The sequence below is a fragment of the Antechinus flavipes genome, chromosome 6, assembly GCF_016432865.1.
Source record: "Antechinus flavipes isolate AdamAnt ecotype Samford, QLD, Australia chromosome 6, AdamAnt_v2, whole genome shotgun sequence".
Lineage (NCBI taxonomy): Eukaryota > Metazoa > Chordata > Mammalia > Dasyuromorphia > Dasyuridae > Antechinus > Antechinus flavipes.
Window position 1 is genome coordinate 52,054,701 of NC_067403.1, and position 26,174 is coordinate 52,080,874.

Here is a 26,174-nt window from a genome sequence, read left to right on the forward strand (position 1 = left end):
AATTTCATTACATTTTTGGGGAAAAAAACAAAACACAGATCTAGCCTCTGTGGGATAAGTATTGCTAATTCTACATGTAAGGATGAGTTCAAAGCACTTTTTTGCTTTTGGCTGGCCCTATGCAGATATGAAAAACTAGGAATGTAGGAGAGACAATGATTTTTCCTGTTAACTTTTCCATTCATCTACTTGGAAGATCAAAAGATTATTAGAGATGAAAAAAATTGGAGAATCACTAACCTAGAAATGGTGGTTTGGAAGTAAATATTCTTTACATAGATATTGGGAAAACAATTATACCCATGAGCAATATTGATACTTTATATTTTCTTTATTTGTGTTCAAAATGTTTCATAATTGTATACAATTGTATACAAACCTTGGGTTTTGTTTTGACAATTAGACTATGATGTATTTTATAATATCTACAGTTATTTTAAATGAAAATTCTCTCTTTTCTGGCTAGGCTTTATTGATGATATATAGAAAAGCAGCTAACGTGAAGTTTTTTATACCCTATGACTTTGCTGAGGGTAAATGGATGACACAATAGATAGACTGCCAGAATTGACCTCAGAAAGCTTATCTTCCTGAATTAAAATCTAGCTCAGGGTCACACAGCTATTATAATAGCTGTGTGACCCTGAGCATGTCACATGTGCCTTGGTACCTCATCTGTAAAAATGAGCTGAAGAAGGAAATGACAAACCATGCCAACAATTTTGCCAAGAAAGCCCCAAAGAGCTATACACAATCTAAGTAACTGAAGTTTTGCTAAAGTTGTCAATTGTTTCAAACTAGTGTCTAGTTGATTTTAATGTTGTATAAGTATACTAACAGATCATCTGCAAAGATTGATAGTTTTATTTCCTCATTGTTTATTTTCCTTCAATTTCTTTTTCTTCTCATTACTATAGCTAACATTTCCTTTTTAAAAATAAACCTTTTAATTTTCAAAACACATATAGTTTTCAGCATTCATCCTTATAAACCTTTTGTTCCAAAAATTTTTTCTTCCCTCCCTTCCTCCAACTCCTTCCCCTGTATAAGTAATCAATATATGTTAAACATGTGCAGTTCTACTATATATATTTCCACAATTATGCTGCACACAACTCAAAAAAGAAAAAAATGAGAAAGAAAACAAAATGCAAGCAAACAACAAAAAAAGTGAAAATACTCTGTTATGATCTATATTCAGTATCCACTGTTCTCTCTCTGGGTGCAGATGGCTTTCTCCATCATAAGTCTATTGGAACTGGCCTGAATCATCTCATTGTTGAAAAGAGCCACATCCATCAGAATTGATCATTGTATAGTCTTGTTGGCTGTGTACTCCTGCTTCTGCTCATTTCACTTAGCATCAGTTCATGTAAGTCTCTCCAGGCTTCTCTGAAATCATCCTGGTGGTCGTTTCTTACAGAACAATAATATTCCATAACATTCATATACCATAATTAATTCAGCCATTCTCCAATTGGTGGGCATCCACTCAGTTTCCAGTTTCCTACAAAAAGACCTGCCACAAACATTTTTGCACATGTGGGTCCCTCTCCCTCCTTTAAGATCTCTTTGGGATATAAGCTCAATAGTAACACCGCGGGGTCAAAGAGTGTACACAGTTTGATAACTTTTTGAGCATAGTTCCAAATTGCTCTCCAGAATGGTTAGATCTACTCACAACTCCACCAACAATGTATTAGTGTCCCAGTTTCCCCACATCTCCAACATCCATCATTATCTTTTCCTAATATCTTAGCCAATCTGAGAAGTATGTATTGGTACCTAAGAGTTGTCTTAATTTGCATTTCTCTGATCAATAGTGATTTAAAGCATTTTTCTATGACTAAAAATAGTTTTATATGACTATAGCATTTCTAATACAATATTTAACCATATTAGTGATAATGGATGTCCTTGCTTTACTCTTATCTTACTAGTAAAACATCTATAGTTTATCCCAATTTATGAGTGATACTTGCTCTTAGTTTTAGACAGGTACTACTTATCACTTTAGGAAAAGCTCCATTTATTACTATACTTGCTAGCGTTTTTAATAGGAATGTGTATTGCGTTTTGTCAAAAGTTTTTTTTTCTGAATCTGTTGATATGATCATGGGATTTTTGTTGTTTTTCTTATTGATATAGACAATTAATGCTGATAGTTTTCCCTATATTCAACCAGTTGGAATTCAACAGCATTCCTGTTAAAAATCTTACTTGGTCATAGTGATGGTATGACCTTTGTGATCTATTACTGTATTTTCCTTGCTAGTTTTTTATTTAAATTTTTTCCATCAATACTCATTAAGGAAATTGGCCAATTTTTTTTCTCAGTTTTATTTTCCTGGATTAGGTTTCAAAACCATATTTGTGTCATAAAAAAAAATTGGTAGGATTCCTATATTTTTTTCCCAAATAGTTTTTTTTTTAAATAGTATTGGGTAACTTTAATAATATAGTGTTTGACAAACCCAAAGATCCCAGTTTCTGGGATAAGAATGCACTATTTGACAAAAATTGCTGGGAAAATTGGAAATTAGTATGGCAGAAACTAGGCATTGACCCACACTTAACACCATACACCAAGATAAGGTCAAAATGGGTTCATGACCTAGGCATAAAGAATGAGATTATAAATAAATTGGAAGAGAATAGGATAGTTTACCTCTCAGACCTGTGGAAGAGGGACCAAAGAAGAACTAGAGATCACTATTGACCACAAAATAGAAAATTTTGATTATATCAAATTGAGAAGTTTTTGTACAAACAAAACAAATGCGGACAAGATTAGAAGGGAAACAATAAATTGGGAAAACATTTTTACAATCAAGGTTCTGATAAAGGCCTCATTTCCAAAATATATAGAGAATTGACTCTAATTTATAAGAAATCAAACCATTCTCCAATTGATAAATGGTCAAAGGATAGGAACAGACAATTCTCAGATGAAGAAATTGAAACTATCTATAGACATATGAAAATATGCTCCAAATCATTATTAATCAGAGAAATGCAAATTAAGAAAACTCTGAGATACCACTACACACTTGTCAGATTGGCTAGAATGAAAGGGAAAGATAATGCGGAATGTTGGAGGGGATGTGGGAAAACAGGGACACTGATACATTGTTGGTGGAGTTGTGAACGAATCCAACCATTCTGGAGAGTGATTTGGAAGTATGCTCAAAAAGTTATCAAATTGTGCATACCCTTTGATCCAGCAGTGTTACTACTGGGCTTATATCCCAAAGAGATACTAAAGAAGGGAAAGGGACCTGTATGTGCCAAAATGTTTGTGGCCGCCCTGTTTGTAGTGGCTAAAAGCTGGAAAATGAGTGGATGCCCATTAATTGGAGAATGGTTGAGTAAATTGTGGTATATGAATGTTATGGAATATTATTGTTCTGTAAGGAACGACCAGCAGGATGAATACAGAGAGGACTGGTGAGACTTACATGAACTGATGCTAAGTGAAATGAGCAGAATCAGGAGATCATTATATACCTCAACAATGATACTGTTTGAGGATGTATTCTGATGGAAGTGGATCTCTTCGATAAAGAGAGCTAATTCAGTTTCAATTGATCAAAGATGGGCAGAAGCAGCTACACCCAAAGAAAAAACACTGGGAAATGAATATAAACTGCTTGCATTTTTTTTCTTTCTTCCCGGATTATTTATACCTTCTGAATTCAATTCTCCCTGTGCAACAAGAAAACTGTTCGGTTCTGCACACATGTATTTTATCTCGGATATACTGTAACCTATTCAACATGTAAGGGACTGCTTGCCATCTGGAAAAGGGGATGGAGGGAGGGAGGGGAAAAATCAGAACAGAAGTGAATGCAAGGGATAATACTGTAAAAAATTACTCTGACATGAGTTCTATCAATAAAAAGTTATTTTAAAAAATAGTATTGGGGTTTATTTTTCCTCAAATGCTTGATAGAGTTCACTTGTAAATTCATCTTTTCCTGAGGATTTTTTCTTAGAGAGCTCAATGATGGCATCTTCAATTGTTTTTTCTAAGACAGGGTTCTTTGAATATTTTATTTCCTCTTCTGTGAATATGGACAAATTATATTTCTGTAAATACTCATCCATTTCATTTAGACTGTCCATTTTAGGTATGTAATTGAATAGGTTCAAAGAGTGGTGTGTGTGTATGTGTGTGTGTGTGTGTGTGTGTGTGCGCGCGAGCGCGTGTGTGTGTGTGTTCTGTGTAAAAATCTATCTTAGCCTACAAAGAAATAGATAGGGAAGGGAATAAGATAGTGGTGGCTCAATAAAAGGCAAAACTGATTAAGGGAGTTAGTGGTCAGAAGTAAAACATGCTACCGAAGAGGGACAGGATTAAAAGAGAGAAAGAGAAACATAAACAGAAGATAATAGGATAGAGAGAAATGCACAGTTAGTAATTATAACAATGTGAGTAGGATGAGCTCCCATTTAAAATACAAGTGGATAAAATGAATTAGAAAGCTACAAGAGAAGAAAAAGAAATCGAAGGAGTTAGAATAGGCAATAAAACAAAAGTATCACTCTTTATAGATGATATGGTGACATATTTAGAAAATCCAAGAGAACTAATTTTAAAAACTATTAGAAATAATTAACCTTATTTATTAAATTTATTTATTTATTAAAAGCAACGTTGCAGGATATAAAATAAATACACATATATTATCAGCATTTCTAGATATTACCAACAAAGCCCAGCAGCTTGAGATAAAAAAAGAGACATTTCATTTAAAATTTAAAATAATAGTAGACTATATAATGCTTAGGAGAATACCTGCTAAGACATACCCAGAAACTATATGAACAATTACAAAACATTTTTCTCACAAAACCAGATCCAAACAATTTGGAAAATATCTACTGCTGTATCAAACAATAATAAAAAATAACAGTTCCACCTAAACTAATTACTTACTCAGTGTCATACCATCAAACTGTCAAAAATTACTTTATAAAGCTAGAAAAAAATAAGAACAAAATTCATTTGAAAAGAAAAAGTCAAGAATATCAAGAGAATTTTTTTAAAATGCAAAGGAAGGTGGCCTAGCCATACCAGACCTAAAATGATATTATAAAATGGCAGTCATCAAAACCATTTGATACAGGCGAAGAAATAGAGTAGTGGATCAGTGGAACAGATTAAGTATGCAAGACACAATAGGCAATGACAATAATCTATATTTGATAAATCCAAAAACTCTAGCTTCTGATTAAGAACTGTTTGTCTCTTTTATTTTTAAATTAAAAATCCTATGATGCTCTTTGTCAATGACACTGCATGAAGGGGATTAGGCAGAAAAGAGTTTTTTCCTTTAAGGTGACTATTTTTTTAAATGAGCTATTTTTTAAAAAACTACCTCTAGTTTTTTTTTTTTTTAATATTTTTTTTACTGGATTCTATTCATCTGAATAAACCTTTTTTGGACGCTACACTACTAAGTATTTATTCTCTGTTAGATGATATTGGATTCAGCCTTGTGTGACATCATTTTGAAGCTTCTTTCTGTTACCAACTTCAACTGAAATTCTTAGCTGTAATCCTTTCTCTTGTTTCTGAAAAATACTGTTGTTTAACCATATTCCAAACCTTTCTCTGGCATATAGAGCTTGACAATACAAAATTTCATCAACATGACAATGGACTTAGAATAAATCTTTTGGGATTACAGTGCTATAATATATAATTTTAGATGCTAAAAAAGCTAAAATTTTGTTGTATTAGTAATGAAACAAGAACTTTAAACAAATGGAATATTAAGTTTCCTTTTATTGTCTACAGGAAACTTTGTAAACTATACATTATACAGGATTTGGTTGTCTTTATCAAATGCTCCATTACCACTTCAAAATAATTAGAATTACAGTTGTAGAATTGGAGCTATATCTTTTCACATGCTAAACATATCTTTAGAAGACATGGAAATCACAGGTTATACCATCATGCAGGAGCCTGAAAAGCAAATATAAAGAACTTTAAATATCGGACTAATATTACCAAAAAGGTAAAGAAATTCTCTTCTGTAAATATAAAGAAGTCTAAAAGATTATACAGAAAACAGAACTCTCTCCTCAACTTAACCATTTGGGATCTCTATTTTTCCATCTGTAAAATGAAATTCTACTAGATGATTTCTAATATTTCATTCAACTCTAGCTTTCCCATCCAATTACCATTGGTGTGTGTTTATGCTTTCATATGCATGCATATTTATGAATATGTGTGTTGTTGTTGTGTGAAACTAGATATCTTTTTATAGTAAAGAGAAAATTGTGACATGCAAAAATTCATCTTAAAGAGGGAGTTGAAAACTATTAATTACTTGAAGTTTGGGAGATAGTTACTTTTTTTTTTCATAATTATAACTTTTTTATTGACCATGCCTGGGTAATTTTTTACAACATTATCCCTTGCACTCACTTCTTCTCCGACTTTTCCCCTCTCTCCCTCCACCCCCTCCCCCAGATGGCAAGCAGTCCTATACATGTTAAATATGTCACAGTATATCCTAGATACAATATATATGTGCAGAACTGAACAGTTCTCTTCTTGCACAGGAAGAATTGGATTCAGAAGGCAAAAATAACCCGGGAAGAAAAACAAAAATGCAAATAGTACATTCATTTCCCAGTGTCTTTCTTTGGGTATAGCTGCTTCTGTCCATCATTGATCAATTGAAACTGAGTTAGATCTCTTTGTCGAAGACATCCACTTCCATCAGACTACATCTTCATACAGTATCATTGTTGAAGTATATAATGATCTCCTGGTTCTGCTCATTTCACTTAGCAGGGAGATAGTTACTCTTTAAAACTTTTTTTACAAGGTTATTGCAACACAGTATTATTTTTCCCTAGTTAATACTCGATTCATATTGAATAATTACAAAACTATCACAGCCAGGTAAATATATTTGTGATACCAGATAGATGGCAATAATTCACTGAAATGTAGGTCCAATGCTCTTTTTGGAGATTTTTTAGAGGTTTAGGGATAAGAACCACCAAAAAAAAAAAAAATGCAAACAAATACTGTTGTGTAGAGGTAAAGGAACATTCCCTACACTGATGAAATTATAAACCCCTTGTGATTGGAGGAAGGGCCTTGACTGAAGCAAGCATTTCATCAGCCCTCCCAACCTTCTACTATCTCCCCAGTTTCTAGTGCCTTGGAATGATTCCACTTTTCAGATAACTTCTCACACCACTACCTGGCCCCTTGGGGTCATCAATAATTTCCTGAATCTCCTCCTCATTGATCAGCATACTCCCACCCCATCACACCCTTGGGTCCCAGTGATTCTGAGCTACAAGTACCCACTCAAGTTCTATCTACCCTTTACACCATGTTTTTTTGGAATATCACTTCCATAGTTAACACTTTCTTTCATTTTAAAACTTTTCCTTTTAAATTCTTTCCACTTAATATCCTCACTGAGATCTTGTTCCTGCTAATGATCCTGAATCCTTAGCTATTCTTTCACTCCTACTCCCAATTTTGTAGTAGAGGATTAGGTATACTCCTTGCTTCTACTGTCACTTCCAGGTTTTCCCTCTAGCCACTATCATTCAAATGATTTCTTTTCCTTTGAGATCCATTCAATCCATATTTATAACCTAATCAAGATTCTGGTAGTTGTTATTTAGTGAACTCAGTACTTCTTCATTCATGAATTCATTACCTAATTTACAATCCTCTCTCTTCCCCAACTTCTGCAATTTTTTACATATACCAATATCCTCTCAAACATTTTAACTTCCCAATTCCTCAACTCACTCATTTTCTATGACCTACTCTTCCACTCCACCTCAGACACATCTAGAGATGGCCATACACTTAATTTTGCCATTTACCACAAGAATTTTCCACTTCTGTGTTCATGAACTCAAATTCCTTGATCTGGTCATCTTTTATTATTCCATCATTCTCTCTGCCTTATAACCTGCTACTCTGTTGTTCATTCACACTTTGAGTTCAAATCTTGCTTCTGCTTGATTATTCCCCAAACCATTATCACTTTTATATTTTCCTTTCTCCACCTTGACTATTTGGTAACCCAGTTCTTTTTCTCTCCAATTCCTTGCTCCTTTGACTTATCATTTGCTTCCTTTGCTCCTATTTCATGTACTTTGGGTTGAAGTTGAAGAAAATAACAAAACCATGCTAATTGGTTCCACTACAATTATTTTTTTATACAATCTCAATTGGGTCCTCACTGATGCAATGCAATGCCATTCATCACAGCAGTTCTTCCAAAACTTTTCATGTCTTCTCAAATGTTCCAGTCATTTCGCTTCCTATTCTCTTAGCTGAGACCATTACCACATATTTCACTAGGGAAAAAAAAAAAAGTGAACATTTAAGGAGACTCCTTCTTCTCTCTTCTTCCTTATCTCACATCACTAGGTTATCGTCCAGTACCATCTCCTTCAGTCCAGTCTCACATGAAAATCTGAACATTCGCCTTACCTTTTACATGCATAAGCCATCCCATTCCATGCATAAACAATTGTATTCTATCTTGTCTTCTCTAGCAGACTGCCCTCTTTAACATTCTTACTCTGTGTCTCTTCTTCAATCTATTGGTTTCTTCCTTGCTACCTACAAATATGCCCATTTTTCTCACATTCTCAGAAGATCCTCAACTGATCCATACATACCTGTGGCTTATTTTTAAATTTTCTTCCTTTTTTTCTTTGCTCTGGAGATGGATACCATTAGACACAATAGATATGGGTGTGTGTGTGTGTGTGTGTGTGTGTGTGTGTGTGTATGTAAAATTGTTCTATGCATACTTCTACTTATCTTTCTCTGGATGCATATAGCGTCCTTCTTCATTTGTCCTACATAGTTAATGTGGGCATTTATAATAGGTAAAATAACTTATTTGTTTAGAGGTTCTTAAAACAATATTGCTGTTACTATATGCAATGTTCTCTTGGTTCTGCTCATTTCACTCTTCATTATTTTATGCAAGTATTTCCATATTTTTCTAAGATCCTAAAGCTTATCATTTCTTATAGTATTATTCTATCATAATCACATACCACTGAATACCTTTTTCCCTGATCATCTTGAAAAATAGGTCTAATAGTGGTTTCACAGGGTCAAAGGGTTTGCAGTTTTATAACTCTATTGGGAATAATTCCAGATTGTTCTCCAAAATGGTTATATCAATTTGAATATCCACCAATAGTGAATTAGTGTTCTAATTTTTTTCATGTCCCTTTCAACATTTATCATTTTCTCTTTCTATCTACCATCTTAGCCAATCTCATAAGTATGAAAGGGCACCTCAAAGATGTTTTGATTTGCATTTTTCTAATCAATAATGATTTAGAGCTTTCTTACATGATTTGGTATATACATATATATATATATATATTTCTTTGATTTTTTCCAAAATTGTTTCAAACAATTTTTAGTTGAATCTTTAGGATTTTTAAAAGTATGCCATCATTTTGTCTGCAAAAGAGATGTATTTATTTCTTCATTGCCAATTCTAATTCCCTCAATTTCTTCTTTTATTACTACTGGTACAATTTCTATTACAATATTGAATACAGTTGGTAACAATGGACATCCTTGTTTCACTCTTGATTTTGGGGAAAGGCTACTAGTTTGTCCCCATTACAGATAATGCTTTCTGGTTTTACATAGATGCTTCTTATCATTTTAAGGAAAAATCCAGTTATAGCTTTGTGTATAGTTTTTTTTTTTAATAGGAATGTATTTTGGCAAAAGCTTTTTCTGAATCTATTGATATAATCATTTGATTTTTGTTGCTTTTGTTATTTTGTTATTGATAGCTAGGTGGCTTAACGGAAAGAGCACAAGACTCATCTTCCTAAGTTCAAATCTGGCCTCAGATACTTACTAGCTCTCTGACTCTGGGAAACTCACCTAACCTTATTTGTTTCAGTTTCCTCATTTGTAAAATGAAATGGAGAAGGAAATGGCAAACCACTCTAGTATCTCTGGCAGGAAAACCACAAATGAGGTACAAAAAGTCAGACAACTGAATAATCAATTATGTCAATAGCTTTTCACTTCAGCCTCTCCTCCACTCCACTATCAAATTGATCTCCCTAAAACAGGGATCTGTTCATGTCACTCTGCATTCAACAAATACCAGTGACTCCCTCTTACTTCTTGAGTCAAATCTAAAATATAAAATCTTCTTTTTGACTTTTAAAGCCCTGGACTATACTGACCTTTCTAATCTTCATAGACTTTGCTCCTCCTCTTCATGTACTATAATCCATAGCAAGCACTTTCCTCTAACATTACTTCTCCCCCTTTTTATTTTCTTTTTTTTTTCTGGCTATACATATACAATGATTTTTTTTTAATCTATACAGTTCTTTATGAATCATGTTGGGAGAGAAAAATCAGAACAAAAGGGAAAAAAAACTATAAGAGAAAAAAACAGAAGAAAAAGAAAAAAAAAGTGAACATAGCATCTGTTGATTTACATTCAGTCTCCATAGTTCTCTCTCTGGATGCAGATGGCATTTTCTATCCAAAGCTTATTGGAATTGCCTTATATCATTGAATTGTTGAGAAGAACCAAGTCTTTCATTGTTGATCATTGCATTATCTTGCTGTTACTACTTATAATGTATTTCTGGTTCTTTTTGTTTCACTCAGCATCAGTTCATGTAAATCTTTCCAGATTTTTCTAAAATCAGCTTGTTCATCATTTTTTATAGAACAATAATATTCCTTTACTTTCATATACCACAACTTATTCAGCCATTCCCCAATTCATGGGCATCTAATAATTTTTCAATTCTTTGCATGCACAAAAAAGCTGCTTATAAACATTTTTGTACCTGTGATCTTTTTCCCTCCTTTATGATTTTCTCGGGATACAGACCCAGTAATGGCACTGCTGGATCAAAGGGTATGCAGTTTGAAAGCCCTTTGGGCATAGTTCCAGATTGCTTTCCAAGAATGGCTGGATCAGTTCACAGTTATACCAACAATGTATCAGTGTCCCAATTTTCCAACATCCCCTCCAACATTTATCATTGTCTTTTCCTGTCATTTTAGGCAATCTGAAAGGTGTGAGAGGGTACCTCAGAGTTGTTTTAATTTGCATTTCTCTAATCAATAGTGATTTAGAGCATTTTTTCATATGATTATAGATGACTTTAATTTTGCACACCATGATAATATGAGGACAAATGAATTAGGACTCCAAGATTCCTTTTTGACAACTTGAAACCTCTCTGATCCCTTGTGAGACAGAACTGAACTTACAACACAGTCCTTCACTACACTCAGGCTCCAAAAAGATCCTTATATTACTATTAATGAGTTTTTCCTACCTATGTATTCTAGTGATGGAAACACATTTTAATTCCCCATCTTATGCAAATTATACTAATTTTTCCTTAAAAGTATTAAAGCTGTTGTCTAAGAGCAGGGTTTCTTAAACTTTTCCACTTGTGACCCTTTTTCTCCTCTGAAATTTTTATGTGATCCCACATATACAGATATATCGAATAGGCATACAAATTAAACATTGCTGATAATAAATCATAATTTTGTGACACGCATTCAGTGATGTGAGCACTGTTTAAGAAGCTTTTTTTCTAGACCAGGATTTATTATCTCTCTCTCTCTCTCTCTCTCTCTCTCTCTCTCTCTCTCTCTCTCTCTCTCTCTCTCTCTCTGTGTGTGTGTGTGTGTGTGTGTATGTATGTGTGAATGAATCTCTTTCTCAGTCAAAATAATGTTTTTAAGTGCATAAGATAAATTGAAGGCTTCCCTCAAGTCCCAACTAAAATCTGGTCTTCTACAGGATACCTTTCCCAAGCCCTCTAATTCTAGTATGTTCTCTTTTAAAAATTATTTCCCATTCATCCTATATGGAGCTTGTTTGTACATATGTGTTTACTTGTTTTCTCCTCCATTAAATTGTGAGTAATCTTTTTAAAAAAAAAATAATTCTAGCAGTTAGCACAATGACTGGCACATATTAGGTGCTGGGTTTTTTTTTTTTTCTCTTTGGCATTAGGTGACTTTCCCAAGGTCACACAGCTAGTGTTAATCGAACTCAGGTCCTCCTGACTTTAAAGCCAGTGCTCTATCCACTGTGCCATCTAGCAGCCCCTATTAGGTGTTTAATAAATGTTTATGGACTCCTGACTTCTCCAGTCAGAATACCTCTTAACTATGCTCTTTGTTTCTGAAAACTATTAGAAAAGATATTGCGAACAGGATGGCAAAGTAGGGAAAGCACTCATCTATGCTGTCCCAGCATTCCCCTCTAAACAACTTTAAAATAATAATTCAGATTGAATTTTGGAGTGGTAAAGCCAACCAAAGGTCAGAGTAAGGCATTCTTCCAGCCTAAGACAACCTAGAAAGTTGAAAGAGATCTATGACAAAGAGAAGGAGGCTGGCCTGGAGCTCATAGGGATGAAACTCCAATGGTAGAATTAAGAGGTGGCAAAAGAACCAGCAACTGCTTCAGGAGCTCTCAAGCCAGAGATGATAAAGAAACCCAGAAACTAACTGGTTAGAAAGAGATTAATTATAGTGTACAGCTGTGTTTGTACTGGATACAAGACCAGATGCTGTTTGGCAAATCCATTGACTATGTCTACTTGTAGCTTATAATTCAAGGACAGAGAGGATCGTTTTCCATTAAGAGGGAGTAGAAGCCCAGAAGGGCAGTATCACTTCCAGCCCCAAAGGATCAGAGATCCTGAGGAACTGCATCACTTAGTCCCGAGGGAGGAAGAGCCCCAAGGAGCAGTATTGATTGCCATCCCAAGGAATCCCAAAAGGGACTCTTCCTGGGTAAGGACCAGAGTATAAACCAAGAAAGCAGTAATCATACCTCTCCCCAGATCACACCAGCTTAGAAGCACTGAAAACTTCCAAGCCCCTAAAACTAGTTCTGAAATCAGCAGTATGAAAAAACCTAGAGCTTGAGATAGAGCCTCTTCCTGCCTCCACAGCAGGAACAGAGCCCCACGTTAACATAAAGTTCCAAATTAGAAAGAGTGGGAAAATGGGAAATTACAGAGAAAGTGAGAAAGAACCTGACCATCAAAAAACTACTACAGTGAGAGGGGAGATCAAGACACAAACTCAGAAGGAGGCAAATCAAAATAGCTATAAATAAAGCCTAGAGGGGAGAAAAAGTGAATTCAGAATAAATCCAACAAGAATTCCTGGAAGAGTTAAAAAAAAATTGATTTACAAAATCAAATCAGAGTGGTAGAGGAAAAATAAAGTATTTAAAACCAAGGGGAAAATTATGAAAAGACAATTAGCTTGGTAAAAGAGGCAAAAAATTAGTGCAGAAAATAAATCTTAAAAAAAAGAATTGACAAAATTCTCAAAGTAAAATAACTCCTTAAAAAGCAAAATTGGCCAAATAGAAAAAGAGATATAAAACCTCACTGAGGAAAATAATTCCTTAAAAATTAGAATTGGGAAACTGAGAACTAATAACTCCATGGGACATCAAGAAACAAGAAACAAAGACTTGCCCAGGATCATATAGCTTATAAGCATTTGAGACTATATTTAAATTCAGGAAAATGGGTCTTCCCAACTCCAGGCTTAGACTATATCCATTGTACCATCTAGCTGCCTTTAGTTACTGATTAGAGAAATGCAAATTAAAGCAGTTCTAATATACCTTCTCACATCTATCAGATTGACTAACATTACACAAAAGGAAAATGACAAATGCTGCAATACTTGTGGAAAAATCAAGACACTAATTTCCTGTTGGTAAAGTTGTGAACCACTTTAACCATTCTTGAGAACAATTTGGAATTAGGCCCCAAAGACTATAAAATTGTGCATGCCCTTTGAACCCACTAATACCACTACTAGATCTATATTTCATAGAGATCAAAGAAAAGGGAAAAGTTCTTTTTGTATAAAATATTTATAGTAGCTCTTTTTGTGGTGGTAAAGAATTGGAAGTAGAGGGGATGCTCATCAATTGAATAATAACTGAACAAGTTGAAATATTGGGCTGGAAGACAATTATGCTATAATAAATGATGAGCAGGATGGTTTCAGAAAAACCTGGAAAGTCTCATGTGAACTGGCATAAAGCGACATGAGAAATGCCAGGAGAACATTGCACATAGTAAAATCAATATTGTAAAAAAGATCAACTGTGAAAGATTTAGCTACTCTGATCATGACAAAAATCCAAGACAATTCCAAAGAATCCATGATCAAAAATGCTATTCACTTCCAGAGAGAACTGATGAACTCTGAATACACATTGAAGCATTCTTTTAAAATGCTTTCTTAGTTTTTTATTATTTTATTTTGCTTGTGTTTTCTTTTTCAACATGGCCAACATGAAAATGTTTAAGTGATTTCACATAATATAATTGAAATCATAGTGCTTGCCTTCTCAAGGTGTGGGAGGAGTTAGAGGGAAAAAGAATTTAGAACTTAAAATTTAAAAAATTAAAAATTAAAAAAAATTTCACCTTCAACTGGAAAATTTTTTAACAAAATAAAAAAAAAATATTTAAGCAAAAATACACACTGGTAACTGGTGTGTCCAATCAAGGCAGTGAGAATTCTCCAGTTAATATCATATAAGGATGAGAAGAAATTAGGGATGTTTAGTCTTTCCTGAACTATCTTGCATATAATTGTATTTACTTTACCTTTATTTTGTTTTTGTATATACACATATATTTTCATAAATATGCACCTGTATCCCTATTTGAAATACAAATACAAAATACAATATGATGCAATACAATGCAAAAACAATTTCTATTTTCAAGGAAGTTACATTCTAATGGGAAAAATGAGAGAGCGGGGTGGCGGGAAAGAGAGAGGGAGGAAAAGAGTTTCATTCTTTGTCCATATGTTGGAGATATATATAGTATGTGTGTGTAGATGTGGAAAACAAATGGGTATATATGTAAGTTTGTATACATACACGTATTTTCATTCTTTGTACTTGTATCAAGCGCTTAATATGAACTTGCTGATTGATCATTGATTGAAAATAAAATGCTTAAAGCAGACCATGAGAGCTAACATCAAGTGTCTAGAGAACTGTGGATAAGAAGAAGGGTTAAAATCCTTCAACTTAGATCTAGATGGTAGTCCTGGGAACAAGATAGAGAAATTGAAAAGAACCAAATTTACACTTGGATGCGGTAAAAACTTCTAACACTGAGAACAACTGGACTCAGCTCTAGATTGGAACAGATATAGGACAGAGAGCAAGGTCGGGCTACATACAATATGCCCTCATGGCTGTTAGGGATAATAGGAAGCTTGGAGCCCAGCTAAGATTGCCACTTTCTGAACCAACGGAAAGGAAGAAAAATGTAGCAACAGTACTCAGAGGTGTCTGTTCTTGTTGCCATCCAGAAAAAAGGGACAAATAAGAAGCAAGGTCAAGATTAAACCTTCTAAAAGCCTTGTCTATACATAGTAATACACCCTATTATTTCTGTTCAAAAAGGTCACTGCTTCCTCAGTCCTCTCCTGAAAAGTAAGATAATACTACATATCTACACTGAAAGATGTGCCAAAAAGAAATAATTTTGGGGTGAGAAGGAATTGAGCCACTGAATGAATAGAAATCCCCTGACCCCTCTCCAGTCAATATAATTCATTGTAACCAGATCTGTGGATTTAAGGCAGATGGGCCTTCAATTCTGTAGCCTTTTGGATAACTATCACCCAATGACAGGATGTAAGTAGAGGAGGGTGTGGTATTCTTATTATCCTCTTCCCATTCAAATAGACGATATCCTGTGGTGTTTTTCTTCTTTAAATTATAATGGTTCTCTCTGGGAGCAGGTTTCTTGGGAAGGTTCTCTGGAGGCAGCCTTAGTTTTGGTTGAAAGTAATAATCACTCCAAATGCAGCCAGCTGATAAAATGCAAACGTTTATTTTCTTCTTCCAAAATAGCCTGGTGAGTTTTCCTTAGACGCCTATCTTTCTGCTTGATTCCAAGAGCTCTTGCAGTTGTCCTTTGCCTCTGCTTTCTTCAGCCCAGCCAGCACAAAGGTGGAAGATGGAACGAATCTGTCTTGCCTCCGAGAGAGGGCTTCTCTCTGAAATGACTTGATTGGCTCACCGAAGCTCTATTTATGCTCCTTCTCCAAGAGTGGGATTGTGGGATCCTAGAGTGGGATTATGGGTTTCCTTCCAGAGTGCTCTCTGGCCCTAAGAGCTTCTTGCTTATATGAGCTCTCTAAAGGTGTGAACACAAGCATTATGTCTATCAGTTCTACTTAGTACCTTGTTTCAAGTTCTGGCCCATAACATCTCCTGGTAGGATCAGATGAATCATACTGAACCGTGCTAAATTAGATAATTATTGTCTCTATCAACTCTAATGACTTAACACTTTGTAAGGATTCCAACAATATCCGATGGGAGGGAGGAACAAAAGAGAATGAGTTGGAATTAAAAATCTCTTTGGGGGTATAGGGTAATTACATAAGAATAAGAAGTGTCATCAGCATACCAACATGATACTACATGATTACTACATACAACATGATTACTATTTTCCCTGAAACATTTTGAAAGAAAGTTCACTTTGGATATTCTAAATTTCTGCTTACAAAAGAATGTAATAAAGTATTGATTTTTAAAAATTAAATAAACTTCCTCATTAGAACTAATATTGAGATTATAAATGGTATAGAATGTGAGTTTTAAATTTAAACCATTAAGTTGGTTTAATAATGTGCAGGTTCTGGAGATACAAAGGTGAAAAGGAAGCAGTCATTCATTGCCAACAAAAACCTGACATTCGTTGGGAGGAAACAAGTACCTACATAAATATGCACAAATATGTAGATATTATATGTGTCTGTGAGTATAAGATTATATTTTTATATAATATGTACTCATTGCATATGCATTTATATTCATTTAGCTAGCACTACCTCAGGAGTCAAAGGATCTGGGTTTCAATCTCTCTTCAGAGACATCCTGCCTGTATGCCTTTGGATCAGTAAACTCCTTGGTGCTCAATAGCCTGATCCACAAAATGGTGAGCTTAGTCCAGATGGCCTTTCATGACCTTTCCAGTTCTAGATCTATGAACCTATAATCCAATGACCTATGGAGAGAATTCTAATGACATTATTTTGTGAAAGAAATTACCTCAAGAGACACAGAGAGAGACAGGGAAACAGAGACAGAGAGATAGAGGGAGAGACAAAAAAAGAGAGAAAGACAGAGAGACAAAGAGACACAGAAAGTCAAAGACAGAGACAGAGTCAAAAAGAGAGAGAGATAAACACAAAGAGATAAAGAAAGAAAGAGAGACAGAGACAGAGAGAGTCAGAGATAGAGAAAGTCAGAGACAGAGACAGGGAGACGGAGATAGAATCAGAGACAGAGAGAGAGAGAGAAAGAGAGATGGAGAGACAGAGTCAGAGACAGAGTCAGAGAGAGATACAGAGAGACAGAGAGAGCCAGAGCCAGAGAGCCAGAGATAAAGTCAGAGACAGATTCAGAGAGAGAGAGAGAGAGAGAGAGAGAGAGAGAGAGAAGAGAGAGAGAGAGAGAGAGAGAGAGAGAGAGAGAGAGAGAGGAGAAAGAGAGAGTTTTCAAGTATTAAATTCTCTCTCCACCCCCAGGATAGGGCAGCAGGGATTAAATTCCATTTTAATTCTGTCCCTTTACTCCTAAAGTAATGTTAATCTTTTGTTTATTTGCTCCTTTTCAATCTCACTCTCAGGTATTATTATAGGCAAATAAAAATGAGCTTATTCCCATCCTTCTTGACATTACAAAGAAAAAAGAAAAATAGGAGGCAGGCAGGGGACGGAGGGAGGGGAGGGAGGGAGAAGGGGAGGGTTTAAAAAAAAAGTGCGGGGACTTCCTCTTTGCTCTGTTTTTGCTTTCCTATCTCACGGGGCGAGAAGGCAGTTTTAGGCTGAGGCTAGAGGCAGTGGATCCCCAAACGTTCCCACGTATCGAGAAGCCAGCGGGGATGATGGCGAAGAAGCCCCCCAAGGCGGCCCCTCGGCGGATTTTCCAGGAGAGAATGAGGATCACATCCCTGCCCTTGTACTTCGAAGGCTATTTGTTAGTGAAGCGGCCAGAGCACCAGGTAAGGCGAGAGCTCTCTCTGCCCAAGTGCCAGCTCCTGGCGGGGAGCGCCAGCTTTTAGGAAACAGCTCCGCATCGGAGGGACTGGCGTGCGCTTGGCAGCGTCCTCGGCTCTGCTCTAGCACGCCGAAGCGATGGCAACCCTCCTGTTTTTTCACAGTAAAACTTAGCGGGCTTATCGTTCAAGTCCAGAGCTTTAATTCCGAAATAACCAGCCAATACTAGTGCGGCATCGCGTGGGATTCGTAGGGAGGGCATTTCCTCCAGCGGTGGTCGGGGAGAAAGGTTAGAGAAGGGCTGACAGGTGAAATACCCGATCAGGATTCGCGCAGGAGCCCGTCGCAAAGCCAGGGCGGGAGAATCCAAGTCTTGTGCCCCCGAGGCTACGTCTCGGACCGTTACACCCCCCTGCCTCCGCTGCAGATAGACCCATAGCAAAGGTTTTGCCGAAAAATTCTTCCGAAAAAAGCTCATCAAAAAGTCACAAAAAGAATTGTAGTTTACAAATGTTTTTAAATTTTCTGGAGAGTTATACGATTTATGTGTTGGGGGTGGGGGTGGAGGAGAGTATTTGAATTTAATTGAGATTGAGAACACTATGTCCTCGATCTGGCTCAGCTATTTATAAGCTACATAATCATGGAACCTCACTGTGCCTCAGTTTACCTACCTTTATCATCAGGAAACTGGATTAGTTGATCTCTAAGATTTGTCCCATTTCTAGAATATAAGATTCTGCCCTTATGATGTCAGAGTTACGTGTGTCAGCATCAATAAATTGTGAAAAGGATTTGACAACTTTGACTTCTGTTTTTTTTTTTTTTCAGGAGCTCAGAGTTTAGTACATGTATACATAGATATGGACACATATAATAAATACGCATATACACATATGTAAATATATCAAAAATAGATTTTAGTTTATATATTGCTTGGGAACTTTAAAATGCTAAGATGACATAACAGAATTTTATAGGAGAATGATTAAACATTTAGGTAGTTTTTATTTTTCTATTTTTAAAATTCTAAACTTAGCAATCATCAACACAAATAAATGTTTGTTTATAGAAAGAATAAAATTAAACCCTGTTATACCCTGTTTAAAAATTTTATAATAGCAATAAAACATTGTTTGCATCCCCGGTTTCTTTTCAGTTCTTTTTAATTTGAATTCCTCCACTATTGTTATTTTAAAAAAAAAAAAATACTTGTAGTTAATGTATACATTTTTTAAAAAAATATTGCTGTCTTCATTTTGAATGTCTCCATAAGGCTCCATATATATATTTATACTCTTCATATTTGTCATTGCTCATGACCAAATACTATTTTTGTTCACATTACTATTTCTCACATTAATTTATAGCAATTTGTTCAGCTGTTTCTCAATGGTGGGACACATTGAGTTGGATTTTTTTATTATTATACATATTGTTAAAAAGCAACTTTTTAATGTAGTCTTTCTTCCCCTTGCTCCCTCAGTGTCATTCTTAAGATTCTAGTCATAAGATTGTTGAGTCAAAGAACATACATGATTTTGCAGTTTTGTATGATTCTTATACTGTTTTTTAAAAAGATGGTACTGATTTCCTGCTGCCTTCTTAGTGTAATGTTATGCTTATCTCTTCTAGTTAGAGATATCATAATTTTCAATTCAGCTAATTTAATAGGTGATTTTTAGTTTGCATTTCTTTTTAGCAGATTTTTTTGTATTTATTGAACATTTGTGTTTTTTTTAAACTGTTTTTATTGTTGTAAACTTAACAAACACCAACAAACATGAACATTTCACCACACAAAGAACAGATAAAGGAAGACTTCATATAACATTATGAATTTCTATAATTTACGACTTTTTAATGTGCCTATTTTAAAGTTAATGTGAGAGTTCTAAAACAGTTCTGCTTATCTTTTGAACTTCTGCTTTCCTCTATTTTTTCAAGATTGATGGTATTCTCTTCTTCTTCTTCTTCTTTTTTTTTTTTAGTAGCTAAAAGAATATTACTAAAGTGATAGAAAAGAAATGTGAGGGATCCCTCCATAACATCCCTGAAAAAAAATGTACTGAGAACTCCTAGCTTCCTGAGTTTGCTCTGGGTAGAAGCCTCATTGAATTAACCTAAAGCAGTACATTTTATGTGAAATTGAGTTCTTTGTCTGGGATGCAAATCAGCAATTGGAGCTTATACAGCTGGTGTTACTCAATGATTTAACACTTGGGTGTTATGTAACACAAAAACAAATAAGGTAATTCTGTGATTGGATTTTTTTCTCTAACATCACTTTCATTATTTCCAGTCTCCCTTAATCCTCTTCCCAAAGTAAATGCCATCCCATGACAAAATAAATATATTTAGCGAAATACATATATTGCCCATATCTGACCATGTATGTCTTAATCTATACCATCACCCATGCCAAGAGATGAGAATCACGATTTGTCATTATCAGGCTTCTGGAATCATGATTGGTCATTATGTTGATTACAGATCTTAAATCTTTCGTCATTATAGAAATTGTTTTCCTGGTTCTCACTTCATTCTGCATCAGTTCATATAAGCCTTCTCAGAATTCTCTGAATCTATCCCTTTCATAATTTCTCATGCACAATAATATTCCCTTAAATTCATACCAAAATTTGTTCAGTCATTTCCCAAATGATTGAGACCCACTTTATTTCCAGTTCTTTGCAACAATGAAGCTATTTCTATAAATATTTATTCATATTGATCCTTTCTCTCTTATTTTATCTTTTTGAGATATAAGTATTGCTGTATGAAAAGGTAAGCCTAGTGTAGTGACTTTTTGGCTAATTAATTTATGTCAGTGTACCCAGAACCTCTCAGCCCTGCTAGAGTCTTGAGGAGAAATATAGTAGATGAGTTCTGGGGCCCCATACTTCTTTAAGAAGACCTTTGGAGCCTTGGAGTGGTCTAAGGATTTCACAGGATAGAAGGAAAAATATTCTAGGTGTGGAGGTTAAGAGACTAGGGAAATCATTCAACAGCATCTGAACAGGCTGCCCTAGGAGTACAAAGCTTGGGAAGCTGGGAGACAGGTATGTTGTGAGTATAGCAGAGTCAATCAAACACAAAATCCAAATTATATTTGGTCATGAGGTCCTTGTCTGCACATGTTGTCATCCTATAAGGAATGCTGAAATGTGGTTCTGACTGGATTTTGGCACTGCGACTGAACTTCTACATCTGGGATGGGGGGAGGGGAAAGGGCTTCTCAAAGTAGGGGTCCCTCCTGAGGCTGGGGAAGTTTTAGAAAGTACCATATCATGTTCTTAACTGGGGGAATGGATCTGACTTAGAAATTTATGTCAATAAATTTTTGAATTTTAGATTTTTATCAGTGTCACCTATGATTTGGGGTGGGAAGAGGGTGCTGTGTTCCACAAGAAAATACCAATTGTAGACTCAACTAACCCAAGTTCATTCTACGGTCAGACCTGACATCTGAGAATCAGCCTTTCCTCAGACTCTGTCTCATTAAGTCCCAATCCAAGAATAGGAAAAAAAATTCCTGGGAAAATCTTTTAACGCTTAAAAGTCCCAGAGTCTTCCCAAAGGAATCAATAGGGTCCCTCCTACTCAATTTATAAAGTAGTAGATACTAAGTATATTATTTATTTCCTCTACCACAAAAGAAATGTTTTTCTTCTTGCCACAAAAGGCTAATAAGTATATGATGACAGATACTTAAAACATGAAACAGTAACCCATCATTCCTGTTATACTCTCTTGAGAAGTAAAAACTCTCAGGTGACTTGTGGAACTATTGAAAAGATTTTCACTTTCTTCTTGGATCTGTGTTGTCTGAATATAACTCATAGTACATCTTTTGGCTAGCCAAGCATATGTCTCTGAGAAGGATCTACCTGGGCACTAACTCCAGATCTCTCTAGGTCATGAGGTGTCATTATCTCTGAATCTTTATTTAGTTCACTTATGCTTAGTGAAAAAAATGCAAAGTGGAGGATGTTACTAGAGCTTCAAGAGCCATGCTTGGAATCACCAAGGCAAGCACAAATATGCCATGGGCATTTAATCACTGAAATTGCTACTAGAGAGTGAGGAGGGGAGAGAAATCTTGTTTTCCTCAAGCAGTAATTTCAAGGGATGGTTATTGGAGAGTTCTAAGGGACCTGATTAAAAAGAGAGGAAAAGGGGTAAGACTAGAGATCACTTTTTTTTTTTTTTTTTTTTTTTTTTTTTTGTAAAAAGGCAGTATTTCCTGTTCAGTTGCCACTTTTCCCTGATAGACTTTCCAGGGGTGATGACCATAAGGAATATTTTCAGTCATATCTATCTCTTTGCAAGGGGACTAAGCATAAAAATATTCTCGTGCATGCTTTGTTGGATGGCCTTCATCAACACAAAGTACAAATCCCGGTAGGCCTGCTTTCCTACCATGAGTTATCTCAAATACTTCAGAGCTGAGCATGAGAATCACCATAGAGGGTCAGAATTTAGGTCCTTCTCTATTCATGCTCTAGGACATAACTCCTATAAGCTCCAGCATAAAGCAGTTCAGGGAAATCTTACTATGTTAGAAATGTTTCTGATGGAGATTTTTTAGCTACTTTGCTTATTTTCCTTTTTATTCCAAAATTCTAAAATTCTAAAAATTATTTTTTGTTATTAAATCCACATGTTATTTCTTGTCATTTCTATTTCTGAGATAGGAATTTTTCTCTTCCCTAAACTATGAAAAAATAATTCTATGTTCTAATGTTCTTATGATATGTTTAAAAATTATGTAAAATGTCAATTGATTTTGAATTTATTGGTATAGGGAACTCATAGTCTTCAAGTCAACAAGCATTTATTAGTACTATGTCCCAGGAAATGTGCCCAAACTGGGAATACATTTAAAAGGAGAAAGACAATCTATATTCTCAAGGAGAGCTTTCTTCTCTGTATTACATTCTAATTGGAGAAGACACCACATAAAAGGAAGCTAAAAAGCAGGGGTGAAGAAGAAGGTATCCATGTGGGGTGATGGTAAAAAAGTAGGGAGAATCAGGAGTGGCTAGAACCTGGAGAACGAAGAAGTGGATTTTCTGGGCAATTCCCTTAAAATCAAGTTTCTCAAAGAAACAAGCCAGTCACTGGATAGGGTTACAGGGACAAAGTAACTCACACTGTGAGAAGATCAGGAATGAAGTAAATTTTTAGAGTGAGAAGACTTCTGTGGCACTTTAGAGAAAGTCCAGAGGAAATTCCCCGATGAGAAGATACCTTTTACTGATGTAAGTCTGTACCTTCTCTGTAAGTTTTTATTTTAGAGAATGCTTGGGGTACCAAGAGTTTAAAGGACTTCCTGAGGATCACAGAGCCAGGAGATCTCAGAGGCAGGACCTAACCCCAATTCTTCTAGCCTTGGAAGTCCAGCTTGCCATTTAATGTGTCATACTTCCTCATTATACAATAATTGTGTTATATAAAATGCAATATGGATTGAATTTCATTTCTTCCATAATATTATCTATTTTTTTAACAGTTATTATTGAATAATACCTTTCTTCAATGTCTTCTGACCTTGGACTCAAACACATCTATTAATTATTATTATATATGGTTATAATTTTGAATTATGACTAAAGGAATCTGTCAGCTTTTTTACTTTTTCTTCAATTCCAGATAGTTTTACAAATTATTATATATGATATCTTTTGAGATGTGACATTGTAAGTCCCTCTTTTTTCATAATTATCCTTAATATTCTTGTCCATTTCTTCCTTCATGTAATTTTTAAAATATAATCTCTCCTCCCTTTTTTCCAATTTCTAACAAAGAGGTGCCTTTCTCCTTATCAAGGCCAACCTTCCACATGCACACTTACCCCTGTCAATGTCTATTACCAAACATCAAAAAGAACAACAGAAAAAAAAAATCCCTAAAAGCAAAACCAAAAATATTTCCGAACATATAGCAGAACACAAAAAGAAGGTTCCACATGAAACTGAATCTCCATCTCCAACTGCCTGCCTATTTTTAAGAAATATAAAATAAATTTTACATATCACTTTCAAAACTTTCTCTCTTTTCTGTACTACTTTTTTTTTCCTTTACAAGGAAGGAAGCAGTTTCAAAGAAGAAAAGTGAAATATATTATATATTGAAATATATGTGAAATATATTATAAATATTTTACATATATATATGAAAGTTAAAATGACTTGGCAACTGATTGGATATATACTCACTTTTCTTCTTTGACACTGCTTCCTTCCTTGATCCCTCACACCAGGACTATTGAACTAGCTTGTTTGGTGAATCTCCCTGCTTCAAGGTTCTTCCTACTCTATTCCATCCTCCAGTCAACTGTCAAATTAATCTTCCTAAAGCACAGGTCTGCATGTAATTCTCATCTTCACCTTCCCTACACGCCATTCAATAAATTCCTGTGACTTCCTATTACCTCCAGCCTCAAATATAAAATCCTCCATTTTGTTTTTTAAGTTGTTGGGCTTCATAGCCCAATTCCTTCCTATTATTTCACTCTTCTGAAACCTAGCTCCCTTCATCCTCCTTGAATGGCTTCCTTCCCTTTGATTCACTGGCTATCCAAGTATAGATCTCTCTTCCCCACCATTTCTGCCTTCTTTCTCCAGCTTCTTTTAGCTTCCTTTAAGTTCCTTTTGGGTTCTGTCTTCTGCAAGAAATTTTTCCTAGTTCTCCTTAATCCTAGTACTCTCTAACCCCAAATTATCCTGGATATACTTTTCTTTTATATATATTTCTCTCTAGGTTGTCTCCTCCATTAGATTGGGAGTATCTTGTTTTCTGGGATTATTTTTTGCCTTCCCATCTCTATTGCTTTGCAGATAGGAAGCATTTAATAAGTGCTTGTTGAAAACTTAATTTGACTTCCTTGTGCACTTCCTCTGTTCTTTTCTATGAATTTAAAAAAAGTTACAATGGATCTTGTTTTATTTGGCATCATTTTTGCTCCTCTCTCTACCCCCACCTCCAATTAAATCATGAGAAAAAAAGAAAAAATTACCTTGTAACAAATAAGGATAGTCATGCAAAATGAAAGCATACAATGACCATGTACAAAAATACATGTCTGCATTTTGAGTCCATCATTTCTCTCTGTCAGGAGTTGGGCACAATGCTTCATCATATGTCCTCGTGACATCATTGATCATTACATTGTTCAGTTCTCAGCTCTCAACTTCTCCAAAATTGTTTTTCTTTACAATGTTGCTGTCTTTGTATAAAGGTGTTCTGGTTTTTTCTGTTCACTTCATTCTATGTCAGTTCATACTATCCAAGAATCTTTGAAAACATGTTCACCATTTTTTAGAAAATAATATTTCTTTTACATTCATTTGTCACAATTGCCCAGTTTGTCTGAGGCACTTTAAAATACTGCCTTAGATTTTATAATTTTGCTTTTCTTTCTCCCTCCCTTTTTAACCTTTTCAGGAAATTTGTTTTGCTGGAGACTGTTCCCTCTATATTTTGCTCCCTCCTACTTCCTGTTCTTAGTGCCTCTGTTCTTACTTTTTTCTCTATTTATTTTGATGTAATTTTACATCAGACTCTCTGTGTGTCCGGCCTCTATTCACTTAAGATAACTGTGATCTCCCTATCCTTTCCTTCATGTTTAATGACCTTCTCATGTATTCAATTATGAGAAAAAGCAAATTTCAGCTCCTTATTCTTCCTTTCTATACTGTTGTAATCCTTTTACCTCACTTTCTTTCTCTTCTTAAAATCCTGAGAATGGAATCAATCCACTTCTGGGATTTTTATTTTATTTCTATGTCCTCCATAATCCACACTGAGAACATTAAGGTTCTTTTTAAAAAAAATTATTATATCTTTTTGTTTACAAAACATATGCATGGGTAATTTTTTCAACATTGACTCTTAACAAAACTTTTTGTTCCAAATTTTCCCTTCCTTCCCCCCACCCTCTCCCCTAGATGGCAGGTAGTTCAAAACATATTAAATATGTTAAATTATAGAACATTAAGGTTCTTAAATGACATTTTTTTTCTTTTCCCTCTATTTTAATGTCAGCACTGTCTCATCA

At 35.1% G+C, this 26,174-nt stretch overlaps 1 protein-coding gene across 1 annotated transcript in view; it reads left to right on the forward strand.

Annotated features, from left to right (window-relative positions):
- Window positions 1-17,906: 17,906 nt before the first annotated feature.
- The window catches only part of STAP1 (signal transducing adaptor family member 1), a 59,363-nt gene continuing 51,095 nt past the window's right edge, over window positions 17,907-26,174 (forward strand). The window contains exon 1 of the mRNA XM_051966628.1: window positions 17,907-18,117. Coding sequence (XP_051822588.1) covers window positions 17,998-18,117 — 120 coding nt within the window. The 5' untranslated portion in view covers window positions 17,907-17,997. The remainder of the gene's footprint in view (window positions 18,118-26,174) is intronic.